This window comes from Coregonus lavaretus (assembly GCF_964263955.1).
Source record: "Coregonus lavaretus genome assembly, chromosome: 15".
Taxonomy (NCBI): Eukaryota; Metazoa; Chordata; class Actinopteri; order Salmoniformes; family Salmonidae; genus Coregonus; species Coregonus lavaretus.
In genome coordinates, this window is record NC_140002.1 from 683,118 (window position 1) to 696,805 (window position 13,688).

General features: G+C 42.8%; 1 protein-coding gene across 1 annotated transcript; it reads right to left on the reverse strand.

Annotated features, from left to right (window-relative positions):
* Positions 1-9,870: 9,870 nt before the first annotated feature.
* On the reverse strand, positions 9,871-13,329 carry hsf5 (heat shock transcription factor family member 5; the record flags this gene model as incomplete). The annotated part of the gene is made up of 5 exons (XM_084178263.1): positions 9,871-9,981; positions 11,476-11,946; positions 12,107-12,204; positions 12,328-12,648; positions 12,816-13,329. The coding sequence occupies 5 exons, from the start codon at positions 13,327-13,329 to the stop codon at positions 9,871-9,873; spliced, it is 1,515 nt and encodes a 504-aa protein (XP_084034389.1).
* Positions 13,330-13,688: the final 359 nt, after the last annotated feature.

Below are 13,688 nucleotides of genomic sequence, written 5' to 3' on the forward strand. Positions count from 1 at the left end.
GGAGGGAAGAAAAGCCTGCTTGCCTTGCAGTGGTGCAGAGTTAACCAGCATGCACTGTCTAGTGCCCTGCCTGCCCCAATTATACCTGATGTCTTTGTGGGCCTTCACAAAGGTCAATCCGACCTTTCACTGGGACAAAGCCCTTGACAGACAGAGAGAATAAAGAAGAATTCTAAAGGGACTTAGCGGAAAAAAGAGCCCTTTTAAAACAGTTTAGCTTCTTTTAATTGGGCAGGGAGCCCAACAGAGGATTAACTTCAAAAGGAGGTGCGGCAGGCGTAACCTCCTCCTCCTCCTCCTCCTCCTCCTCCTCTCCACTGGGCCCAGAGGACAGCTGGCTTTCCCCACAAGTTCAAAGCTATTCCAAAAGCCCTTTCACTTCTTCTTCTTCTTCTTCTCCACCGGCTGGCCCTTCCTGGCCACTGGACAGGCTTTGTAGTGGGAGAAACCGAGAGAGGGAGTCAAAATTCCTCACCGCTAGGAGTCGTTCAAACATACAGTCCTGAGCCAAGCCAAGCCAAGCCAAGCTGAGCCAGGCCAGCCAGCCAGTGGACATGGGCATCCTACCAGAGAGATTAGACTGTTGGATATCAGATCTGAGGGGGGAATGTGGCAACAGTCCCCTGACCTGAACAAACTGAGGTAACGGGAAAGGGAAACAAAGATCTCACAGCATGTTAGAGTCCTTTATGTGGCCGTGTTTGTTTTGGTGGTATTTATTACCACACTCTGTTACAGATACTGTTACATTAGGCAATATGAATGCACCCACATCACACCCACTGCTCACATTGATCAAAGTATTTGTATTGTCGAACAGTAAATCATAACATTCTTATAACTTTCTTCTATATAATGACAAAGTAGGGAAAATAAAAACGTCAAAAGATCAAAACTCAATATTCGTGGGAAAAAAATATAAACTTAAGATCTTTCCATTAAAAAAAACCAAAAGGGTGCGATGCTTGGTAATGCAGTCTTCTTCAAATAGAACTTTAAATGTTTTCCTCATGTTCGATCCTGTTTTTCTTATGTGATCAAACCGAGAAAGAGAGAGAGAGAGGCAGGCGAGCTCAGAGCAGTAGCGAGAGAGAGAGAGAGAGAGAGAGAGAGAGAGAGAGAGAGAGAGAGAGAGAGAGAGAGAGAGAGAGAGAGAGAGAGAGAGAGAGAGAGAGAGAGAGAGAGAGAGAGAGAGCCTGTGGCCCAGAGAAACAACATGCTTAAGAAGATCAAACGTGGCCAGGTATAATTACTGTGGGTTATGAAAACTGGCTGTCATACACCACCACTAAAAAGAAGGATAGAGAGAGAGAGAGAGAGAGAGAGAGAGAGAGAGAGAGAGAGAGAGAGAGAGAGAGAGATCTATCTAGTGCTGTTGGATACTGTATTTTAGTCCCGTCTGAATCTGCCATACCAGTAATTGTTACATGGCTGGAGAGTAATAATTCCAGCCAGAATAACCTACTGTTTTTCGGCAAACTCCAAAGTCCTCTGATAATACTTATCCAGTGTGAATCCCTGCGTGTTGAGGGATATTACAGAGTTTACCGGGTGCTGCACCCAGTTTGGGTTAAAACATGGGAACAAATTGATGCTTAAAACAAAGTGCTATGAACGTAGCCTACAGATGATGAATGATCTGCTTTGTCACATATCAACTTTCCCAGTGCATATTCCTCTTTTAAAAGATTAAGCGAATTATGTTGTGCCAGTGAATTGATAAATTGGCAAATACGTCAGTTAATTAAATGTCGGCAAGGCCTACATTTCATGGTTCTTATTGATATTATTTTGACATTCTCCGAACTGAAAGCCAATATTAGGCTATCTTCACGCCTAGAACAGCCTAGAGGCTTCCGTCAAAATGGTCCATTTTGAAAGAGAGAAAAAAATGATTACAGAGAGCAGTTTGGTAAATCTAATCCAGTGGAGAAACGGACATGCTGGGCTAATCATTACATAACCAAGGTCTATAGTAACAGGGCTTAAGATAGGCAGCGTTTCACTCTCAGTCTCGGAGCTGTTCAACTCTACTCAGCCCTGAAGAACTTCAATGTAAACACACACCTTTGATAAACCAGTTAGAGAATATGTGTATTAATTGAATACAATCCTTTGAAGCATATTATAATTAATATCTCTATAGGTAGTGTCTTTAGCAATCGAACACAAAACTGAAACACAAGTCACAAACTTTGTGGAATCTGGAATGTGCATTGTTGTTTAGTGAGGAAGAGAGAGAGCGACGGACACCACCTTTCATCCCCATCCCGTTTCCCTGGAAGGAAGACAGGAACATAAAGCTGCGCTCAGAGGCAATAGAGGCCTGTTGAAACCGCAATACATTTTGTATTATTCTGTACGTAAATCCGAAAACACTCCATTTAGTATGGATGATATGTTACATTTGGTATGGTTACATAAGATAGATGGTAGATAGACAGATAGAAAGGAGGGTGGTTGGTCGGGGTGGATGGGTAGACGTACAACGCGAACGTCTAGCAATATCTAGCAACACAAAAGTTGCGAGTTTGAAACTCGTCATGGACAACTTTAGCATTTTAGCAAATTAGCAACTTTTCAACTACTTACAACTTTCTAGCTACTTTGCAACTACTTGTTAGCTAACCCTTCCCCTAACCCTAACCCTAAACCTAACCCCTAGCCTAGTTAACGTTAGCGAGCTACACTATTATTACAAACGTATAGGAGCAACAACGGCTCCTATACAAAATGCCTCCTACACCTGGCGTGTGAGGACAGACAAGACCCTACAGTAGCTTATATCTGTCCTACCTTTCTTCTCCGATTGGAAATAAATTGACTTAGCCTTGCTTTAGTTCCCCAACAACCTGAATCCATGTATGAATCCAAACTATGTCTCCTGAGTGGCACAGTGGTCTAAGGCACTGCATCGCAGTGTTAACTGTGCCACTAGAGATCCTGGTTCGAATCCAGGCTCTGTCGCAGCCAGCCGCGACCGGGAGACTCATGGGCGGCGCACAATTGGCCCAGGGTAGGGGAGGGAATGGCCGGCAGGGATGTAGCTCAGTTGATAGAGCATGGCGTTTGCAACGCCAGGGTTGTGGGTTTGATTCCCACGGGGGGCCAGTATAAAAAAAAGATGTATTCACTAACTGTAAGTCGCTCTGGATAAGAGCGTCTGCTAAATGACTAAAATGTAAATGTATACACCACAGAGTGAGAAAACTATGCAACACAGAGAGAGAGGGGGGACTGGCCTGGCTTGCAGAATCGCAGAAAATGTACAGTAAAGCCCACATGTATGCCTATGGTTTTGGCATGTACATTCTGCCCAGTAAGGGAATGAGTAAACTATTTATAAAAAATTATGCAGCTTTTGATCTCAACTATTGAACATGCATGGAATTCATTGTTTGGTGTTTAATCACTCTGTTCAGTACGAAACATTACAAATGGGGAGTTTTCTGGCAACTTCAGAGCATGGCTGGCTCTAATAATTGAGGTGACTACAAATCTATCAGCTTGATAAAATGTTTAGGTGGAGAAGTTGGCACACTCACCCCTAACCAGTATTCTATCGGCAGGCAGGAAGACGACAAAACGGTTAGGAAGATCAGATTAAAACAAACTGAGCTCTATAAATATGTGTCAACACTATTGTTCCCGGAAGAATGTTGATATTCCGTCATCACACAAACAGCATGACACAGAGTGATAACCGAGGCAGCTTGGCCTATATGTGACAGCGCTATAGACCTAGCTGCTCAATAACCTATTACATTAAAGTGACTGAGATCAACAAGATGACAAAAACGTTGGCCTGAGATTGAACACTGTTTTGTCCATGGCGGTTATTTTATGGCACAGTGTTAACATCAGTTTGCCAAGGTGAACGTGCCAAAGTGAAATGAGCCAGGGTGGCAAACATGGTTAAAACCTAATCTTGTCAAAACAAGCCATAACCATCAGCTCAAACGACGCATGATGCCTGCGGTGCTCTTGATGGGAAAAAGATGCAGTACAGAGGTCAATGGAACGCAGACTGTGGGTGATAGAAGGATGCCGGATTTGGGGTCCACAATCAACAAATCTGATCTAACAAAGTGGATATAAGTCAAATCCATCATGATTGATGTATTGTAACAGGCCCACAATGTGGTTATATACAAAAGTATGTGGACACCCCTCTCAAATGAGTGGATTCAGCTATTTCAGCCACACCCGTTGCTGACAGGTGTATAAAATCGAGCACACAGCCATGCAATCTCCATAGACAAACATTGGCAGTAGAATGGCCCGTACTGAAGAGCTCAGTGACTTTCAACGTGGCACCATCATAGGATGCCACCTTTCCAACAAGGCAGTTCGTCAAATTTCTGCCCTGCTAGAGCTGCCTCAACTGTAAATGCTGTTATTGTGAAGTGGAAACGTCTAGGAGCAACAACGGCTCAGCCGCGGAGTGGTAAGCCAAACAAGCTCACAGAACAGGACCGCTGAAAATCTTCTGTCCTCGGTTGCAACACTCATTACTGAGTTCCAAACTGCCTCTGGAAGCAAAATCAGCACAAGAACTGTTTGTCGGGAGCTTCATGAAATGGGTTTCCATGGCCGAGCAGCCGCACACAAGCCTAAGATCACCATGCACAATGCCAAGTGTTGGATGGAGGGGTGTAAAGATTGCCGCCATTGGACTCTGGAGCAGTGGAAACGCGTTCTATGGAGTGATGAATCACGCTTCACCATCTGGAAGTCCAACGGACGAGTCTGGGTTTGGCGGATACCAGGAGAACGCTACCTGCCCGAATGCCAAGTGCCAACTGTAAAGTTTGGTGGAGGAGTAATAATGGTCTGGGGCTGTTTTTTATGGTTTGGGCTAGCCGCTTTAGTTCCAGTGAAGGGAAATCTTAACGCTACAGCATACAATGACATTCTAGACGATTCTGCAGTGGTGTAAAGTACTTAAGTAAAAATACTTTAAAGTACTACTTAAGTAGTTTTTTTGGGCATCTGTACTTTACTTTACTGTTTATATTTTTGACAACTTTTACTTCACTACATTCCTAAAGAAAATTATCTACTTTTTACTCCATACATTTTCCCTGACACCCAAAAGTACTTGTTACATTTTGAATGCTTAGCAGGACAGGAAAATTGTCCAATTCACACACTTATCAAGAGAACATCCCTGGTCATCCCTACTGCTTCTGATGTGGCGGACTCACTAAACACAAATGCTTCGTTTGTAAATTATGTCTGAGTGTTGGTGTGTGCCCCTGGCTATCCCAAAATAATAAATACAATGATGCCGTCTGGTTTGCTTAATATAAGAAACTTGAAATGACTTATACTTCTACTTTTGATACTTAAGTATATTTTATCAATTACGTTTACTTTTGATACTTAAGTATATTTTAAACCAAATACTTTTAGACTTTTACTTAAGTTGTATTTTACTGGGTGACTTTCACTTTTACTTGAGTCATTTTCTATTAAGGTATCTTTACTTTTACTCAAGTATGACAATTGGGTACTTTTTCCACCACTGTGATTCTGTGCTTCCAACTTTGTGGCAACAGTTTGGGGAAGGCCCTTTCCTGTTGCAGCATGACAATGCCCCCCGTGCACAAAGCGAGGTCCATACTGAAATGGTTTGTCGAGATCGGTGTGGAAGAACTTGACTGGCCTGCACAGAGCCCTGACCTCAACCCCATCTAACACCTTTTCGATGAATTGGAACACCGACTGAGAGCTAGGCCTAATCTCCCAACATCAGTGCCCAACCTCACTAATGCTCTTGTGGCTGAATGGAAGCAAGTCCCCGCAGCAATGTTCCAACATCTAGTGGAAAGCCTTCCCAGAAGATTGGAGGCTGTTATAGCAGCAAAGGGGGGACCAACTCCATATTAATGCCCATGATTTTGGAATGAGATGTTCGACGAGCCAGTATCCAGATCTTTTTGGCCATATAGTGTATTTGGCTGTTTTCGCTGCATAACATCTAGATGTTGTCCCTTTTCAGGTTTAGAAGAAGTGGCTGCTAAATGCTAACTCCCATTCCTATAAACTGGTAGCATAGTGGTGGTAATGCAGTTGATTGGTGATGATGACATGAACATACTGTATATTGGGGTTGACATCCATACAAGCATTATACTCAGATTTTTACTTCAAAATAGTGTTAAATACAGATATAAACAATTGCCTAAACGTAGGCTAATTTTGCTGCGGGGTAATGAGGAGATTCGGGATCTTTCCCGCATCTTTCCCATGGCATTTCCATTGTTTCTGTTGAGTTTCATTGACGACTTTACAGCATCTATACCACACAGTTCAATGGACTACCAGACCTATAACACAACATACTCAACGGAGTGAATCCATGTGACCTAATTGATTAAAGATTAATGGGATATTTTAAGCCAATAACCACACTTTGGAAAATGTACTACCAAATAGTTATTGAAAGCCAACATAGAAAATGTAGCCAGTATGCACTTAACGTGAATTGCACTGCACATTATCTGGTGGACCTGCAAACCTTCATGACCGTGACACATACCTGCATGAGCTTCCCCTCTGCAGAACTGGCGCTCCCTCCGACGAACAGCCCTTCCAGAGTGATGGGCTTCCCCGTGGGCTCGTGTCTCAGCAGTGTCACCTTGATGACAGCCCTGATGGTCGAGCGCTCCGTCTCTACGGCCGCCGCCAGCTCCAGGCCCGTCTGGCCGAACACCACCTGCAGGGCCGCCATGAGCAGCCACGGCCAGAGCCCGGCCAGTCGCCGCTGGAGAACGATCATTGGATCGGCTGTAACGGCGGGCTCCGGCTGTACATCGTGGACTTCAAAGCTGGCAACCACCAAAGTTGATTCAGGACAATAAATATATGGCCCAGCGCCGGTCCTCTGCTTTATGGGTTAGAAATGGTAGAAACCCGTGAAAACGACTCGAAATACAGGGTTTTATCCAAAGTGTTAAGGCTCATGGATTGCCATGTTGTCTTGTGGTTTTTTAAGGAATTTTTATCCCGCTTTGAAAGTTTGTTCCAGGTAAAAAACAGTTATTAAACACGCCAAGTAAAGTAGTCCTCATATTCACCCATAAGGAAAAATCAGAACGCGTGCTTCTAAATTATGAAATTGCTACCATCAAATAAATATAACATACATAGATAGCCTAATAAGAATTTAGATAATGTGTGTTAACCGGTATCACTAACAGGAGAGGCCAAACATTGCATGCACAAGTTCGACAACATCAAATCAATAATTGGAATTGCGTCGCTTAAAGTTGAATAGGCCTACATTTAGTTCACCCTTCACATACAACACGAGCTCCTTACATGAGATAAACAGTGGCCCGATCCTCGTTTTCAACGTGCAGGTTGAAGTTGTCATAGACAGAGCGGTTCAGTCCGGTCACACGCCGGATCTTGTAACCTTCAACCACTAGCAAGATTTCAATAAACATTTTGCAACAATGTTGCTACTTTAATTCGTGACCAACACACTATAGACATGCTACAGTTACGCCTGGTTTAAACAAAAAAAAAGCGTGTCCAAGTTACCGGTATTCCATGTCACATGTCTCACAGAGCAAGACAAAAATGGTAAAATCTCGCCGAGGGACTCCAGATGCAACAAGTTGTCAAATACCTAAAAAGCAAATCCCCTACTACTCTTTACGCTGGATAGGATATTGTGACGATATCCCCACCACAGTATCCCCAGAGGCTTCAGAAACCGAGAGGAACAAAGTCAGGTTGATGTTGGTTGATAAGACGGGATTCCAAAATGAAAGGCGACAATAAAGTAAACGACGAAAATGCAATAGTTACTTTCATAGGCTCTGTAGCGACAATCTCTCGACAAAAATGCCACTATAAAGTTGACAACGGAGCTTTCCGGACTCTTGAAAAGTTTCACTAATCCAATGGAATCGTTGCATTAGTTACTTAACATGTTATAACTAGTTAATTAATTAGGAGTATAAATCCCGTGCCATTTCTGCAGCCGACGCATCCACAATTATGTCTTTCGCCCACTAAAGTTGCTACGCATCTAAAACCTGTTCGCTCCTTGGCAGCCTCCAAAAAAGTATTATCCCAGAGTTCCACGTCTTAAAATGTTAACAATTCTGAAACAAGATCCTTCCCGCGGCTGCCGATTTTTTTTATGTATTATAAACTTCAGTATTCAAATAGAGATACTGAAAAGAAAGGTTTGTTAAATGTAGACTCGTTAAAACACTAATATTGGTCTTCATAACACATTTGAAAAGTTGGAAAAAGACACGAGTGTACATTTGCTAAGTACCGAAGAGTGCCTCCCTGAGTGTCCCTCCCCTGGGACCTCATCGTCTGTCTGTCTACCTGCTGACTGCCTGTCACCGAGCTGCACAGTGCCAACACAGACGAAAGACGGCACCGGGCGCCCTCCAGCTGACAACACTGGTAACAGCCTAGCGTCACTTTTTCATCTCGTTTAACAATTGATCAAAGATCCTGGAATGGACCCTTCTCTACCAGTAGACTGTAGCCCACCTTTGAGGCCCCCCATACAAACAACAACAAGATGCAAGAAATGAAATGCAAAGAACCTCTGAATTATATCACATTTTAATCATAATAATATTTTATCATTATAAACCAATTCTATCATGTCCAGAAGTCAGAAATTATGAAAAAATGACTAAAGGTTCAAACAGATTTTTTTTTTTTGCTTTTCAAAATATGTAAAAAGGTCCCTTTTTGGTGTCAAACTAAACCAAATGAGGAATACACATTAAAAGGTACTTGTTATTTAAGCTAAAAATGACAAATAAGTCTTGGTATGCATTCATTAATTCCAAGATTAAGCATTCAGAATAAAACTGTTCTGAAACTAAACCAAATGAGGAATAAACATTAAAAGGTACTTGTTCTTTAAGTTAAAAATGACAAATAAGTCTTGGTATGCATTAATTAATTCCAGGATTAAGCATTCAGAATAAAACTGTTCTGTGATATGTCAATTTCAATTCTGTAGAAGTTATCATATAAATAAGAATAAATTAGAACAGGGCTGAACTATGTACAATGTCCAATATGTGTACTATCAGGAAAATAGATTTTTCTATCAGTGACATACAAGTAACATTGGTAAACGTATTTCAACAAGAAGCTGCAGAAAATTCAGACTTGAGCCTGAGTAGCAAAACCGAAAACTTGGGACATCCTGGTCTGACTATGGTAAACATTCTTGCGTGCATGCCACTTCAACCAACGAGTTCAGATCTAAAAGATGAAATGAACATTTTTACATTAATTCTGTCATGATCCCCCTAATCTACTCCTCACTGTTGACATTATTCTTCACTGTGTATTAATAAAACGGAGTGGCTGAGGATCCGACTTCTCTGGACCCCTCTTCCCAACAGCTAAAGGTCCCGGCAGCTTCTGCGCATGTTCAGGATTCTCTACCTTACGCACAGGCTACTCTGGCGAATGGTGCAGCTAGTTTAATAAAGTTAGATCAAAGCTGAATCAATGTCTGCAAAATCACAACAATAGTATTCTACAACATAAAACAGAACTGAATATAATAGCGTAGTATGATTGACAGTGAGAAATGTGAATGGAGGGTGCCACAAAAACGTGTGCATAGAGTAGGGGTAAAGAAACACATGCGCAGAACTTGATACATATCTTCATCTCCGGGGGATCGGGACAGGGCGGTTACCTACGGATCCGCAGCCTCTGCCTAGTTTTTTTTATTTACCCAGGAAATTCCCATTGAGATATAGAATCTCTTTTACAAGGGAGACCTGGCCAAGAAAGCAGCAGCAAGGATTGTGCAGAAGTGTAAGTGTCTTACCAGGAGATTTCGTTTGCTGTCTGGTGATCGTTCTAATGGCCGAGGCTGCAAACAGTTCCATCACGTAGAACACCGCAGACCTCTGCGTCCACCACCTGGATCTCCTTCACCTTGGTGATGTACTCTGATGCTTCCTCAGGGCACTGGGGATATCACAGCATGATTCATCTCCTATTATACAACAGAGTTCATCAGGACCACTGATGACCATCCATACCATACCTGTTTATTAAGTTGATTACTAAGTAATACGGACTGAGTATCTTTGCTTTCTCTTTACACTCACAATTCTAAAATCTTTAAAGCCCCAAATTCTACAACGTTGATGATCATGAGTTTAGGTATGCTGGTTTTGTAAATTGTATTTCCTCATTGTAAATCAGCCTATACTCTGCAGTTGTACGTTTACTGTATTTATATTGTATAATTCTGTATGTTGACTTTGTGTACATTTCTCTGTCTGTATTCTGTCTGTACATTTGTCTATTGCTGGCAGCACCTATTTAAACTCCAGTTACACTACCGGTCAAAGGTTTTAGAACACCTACTCATTCAAGGGTTTTTCTTTATTTTTTTACTATTTACTACATTGTAGAATAATAGTGAAGACATCAAAACTATGAAATAACACATATGGAATCATGTAACAGATACATCTCAACATCAACTGTTCAAATGAGTCTGTGTGAATCAGGCCTTCGTGGTCAAATTGCTGCAAAGAAACCACTACTAAAGGGCACCAATAAGAAGAAGAGTCCTGCTTGGGCCTAGAAACACAAGCAATGGACATTAGACCGGTGGAAATGTGTCCTTTGGTCTGATGAGTCCAAATTTGAGATTTTGGGTTCCAACCGCTGTGTCTTTGTGAGACGTGGTGTGGGTAAACGGATGATCTCTGCATGTGTATTTCCCACCGTAAAGCATGGAGGAGGAGGTGTTATGGTGTGGGGGTGCTTTGCTGGTGACACTGTCTGTGATTTATTTAGAATTCAAGGCCCCCTTAACCAGCATGGCTACCACAGCATTCTGCAGCGATACGCCATCCCATCTGGTTTGGGACTATCATTTGTTTTTCAACAGGACAATGACCCAACACACCTCCAGGCTGTTTAAGGGCTATTTGACCAAGAAGGAGAGTGATGGAGTGCTGCATCAGATGACCTGGCCTCCATAATCCCCCGACCTCAACCCCATTGAGATGGTTTGGGATGAGTTGGACCACAGAGTGAAGGAAAAGCGGCCAACAAATGCTCAGCATATGTGGGAACTCCTTCAAGACCGTTGGAAAAGCATTCCAGGTGAAGCTGGTTGAGAGAATGCCAAGAGTGTGCAAAGCTGTCATCAAGGCAAAGGGTGGCCATTTGAAGAATCTCAAATATAAAATATATTTTGATTTGTTTAACACTTTTTTTGTTACCACATGATTCCATATGTGTTATTTCATAGTTTTGATGTCTTCACTATTATTCTACAAGGTAGAAAATAGTAAAAATAAAGAAAAACCCTTGAATGAGTAGGTGTTCTAAAACTTTTGACCGGTAGTGTATGTGTAAATATACTTGGCGAATAAAAGTGATTCTGATTCTGATAGATATAGCCTCCCTGTCACAGGTTTTTACAAAGCTAAGCTAGCTTACCTTCTGATAGGCATCCACAGGCACAGGTTCGTACTCCCTCTTCACAGGCTGCTCAGCCACGGGACCACCGACAGTGATGGCTATTCCCTGAGGACGAACGTTCCCCGGGACTGCTATAATGACGGGCCCGCGTGGAGTCACTGGGCTGGCATCCATCACTATGGGGCCAGGCAGAGAGCTGGAGTTAACAGAGGAGTCAAACTGGGAAGAGACAGTGACTGTGTGAGGGGAGCTGTGGATGGTGGTGGTGGACTGGGGCCCTGATGATGTAGAGGTGTACAGGACTGGCTGCTGGCGCTCTGGGGTCTCCACTTTGACCATGCGTATTTTGGGGGAACTGTGGTGCAGCTCGTCCACTAGCTGGAAGACTGTGTCCAGGTTGACATCACTCTTCTTGGTCTCCTGGGTTTCACTGCTCTCCCAGTCCTGGTTTTGGTTGCCAGGATACAGAAAGCCCACAGGACAGTTTGGCTAGAAATGGGATTAAAAATATACATTTTATAGCTTGACATTTCAAGCATGAAATGTTGACTCATATGCTCCCCATATTTTCACCCATATGAATTCTATATCCCACTGGAAAGATTCTCAGACATGCTGCTGTATGCGTAGTAGTTCGATTCCCACCTACCTGGTAATAGCTGTAATGGGAGAATGAGGGAGTTGTCTGGTGGGCACTACCGCAGTCCAAGTCCATTGAGCCAGGGGGGCAGCACTGGCACACTGATGCTGAAAAAAGCAAACACAATCAAGAAGTATGTTAATTAAACTTCTATGACAGTTTATGAGGAAATCACAGTGTTTCTGTGTTTAACTAATGGGTGCTTCCATGGCATGGTTTATTATAGTTACCAGGGGAATAGAATCCAGGTCGGTACTGAGCATGGTGAGGGATCAAGCTGTTTGCCAGGCTTTGTGAACCCTGCTGCATGTGCACAGTGGTCGGACTGGACTGCACAGTGCAGGAAGTGTCTGAAGGGAACCGGTGGATGACAGATATGGGGATTCCCTTGTCTGTGTAGAAGGTGGTGGGGGAGGGGGCATCCCCATGACCCATGATCCAGCCGCGGGGTGGGATAGGGGTCCGATCATAGTCCTTCATGGGCTGGCTTCTGCTTTGGTGGTACTGTTGGTAAGGAGATGGTCGTTTTACCTGACCAACAAACATGGAACCTGTGGAAACATTGAATGATAGCAATATCATGACTATCATGGCTGAGAAGTTATGGCACTCAAGTTAGAATAAGAATGTTATTTTAGTAATTGGCTATTAATTTACAGTTGCTTCTCCTTTCGTTTTAAAATACAAAGTACAGGTACGATTGACAATTTGAGTGTACCTCTTTTATCTACTTTAACTTTCTGCTCACCACCATCACAATTGGCCATGAGTCGGTGGAAACGATTTGCTGGGGGCCGGCAGTTCACTTCTAGGCCAGCTTCCATCTTCGCCTTGTTTTTGCTTGTCAGCCTCTTAAGATTCACCAGCAGTTCGGGATGATCTAGTTTGAAGTTTGGGTTGTGAAAGTGGTGTTTTATCCCGTCTGTCGGAGATGAGCCATCATTCTTCTCCGAGCCCCCGGGGCCATGGACCACCTTCCTGAACCCATAAAGATTCAGCTGGCGGTTGAAGCTTGTAAAGTTGGTCGTTTTGAATATGTCGGTTTTGTCAAACGTTTGCTTCTGAGGTGACAGTAGCTCTGCTTCAAACAGCTGCTGGTCGATTATCAAACCCTCACCACAGGGATCCCAACGTATCGATCGATTTTTGGGGTTATTCACCAGACGCCACAATTTCGCTGGGAAATTGTTGGGATTGATGGGGATGGTGAGGCGTTCCTCTTCGAGCTCCATATTTTCGCCTGTTTGAGAAACAAAAAATAACAAAAATCAGAGTGACAACTTATCAAGTGCATATTAATATCTAATTAAAGCAGCTAGCTAAATAGTATATATTTTTAATTAAATTGGCAAGCTGCTAGCTAACAGCTAGCTTAGTACTGGTAGCTAACGTTAGCTAGCTCCTCGTTCGTTATCAAAGATAGCTAGCTAAAGCTGTTATCAACTATTTTAGCAAGTCAACTATAACTTAAGTCTAAACTAAAATGTATATAGCTAATATTCAGATTATGTTTATTTTATGTACATGTATGTAATTCTAGCTAGTCTGTTTTCCACAATACCTTGATCAATCTCCCTCAGAACCGTTGAAA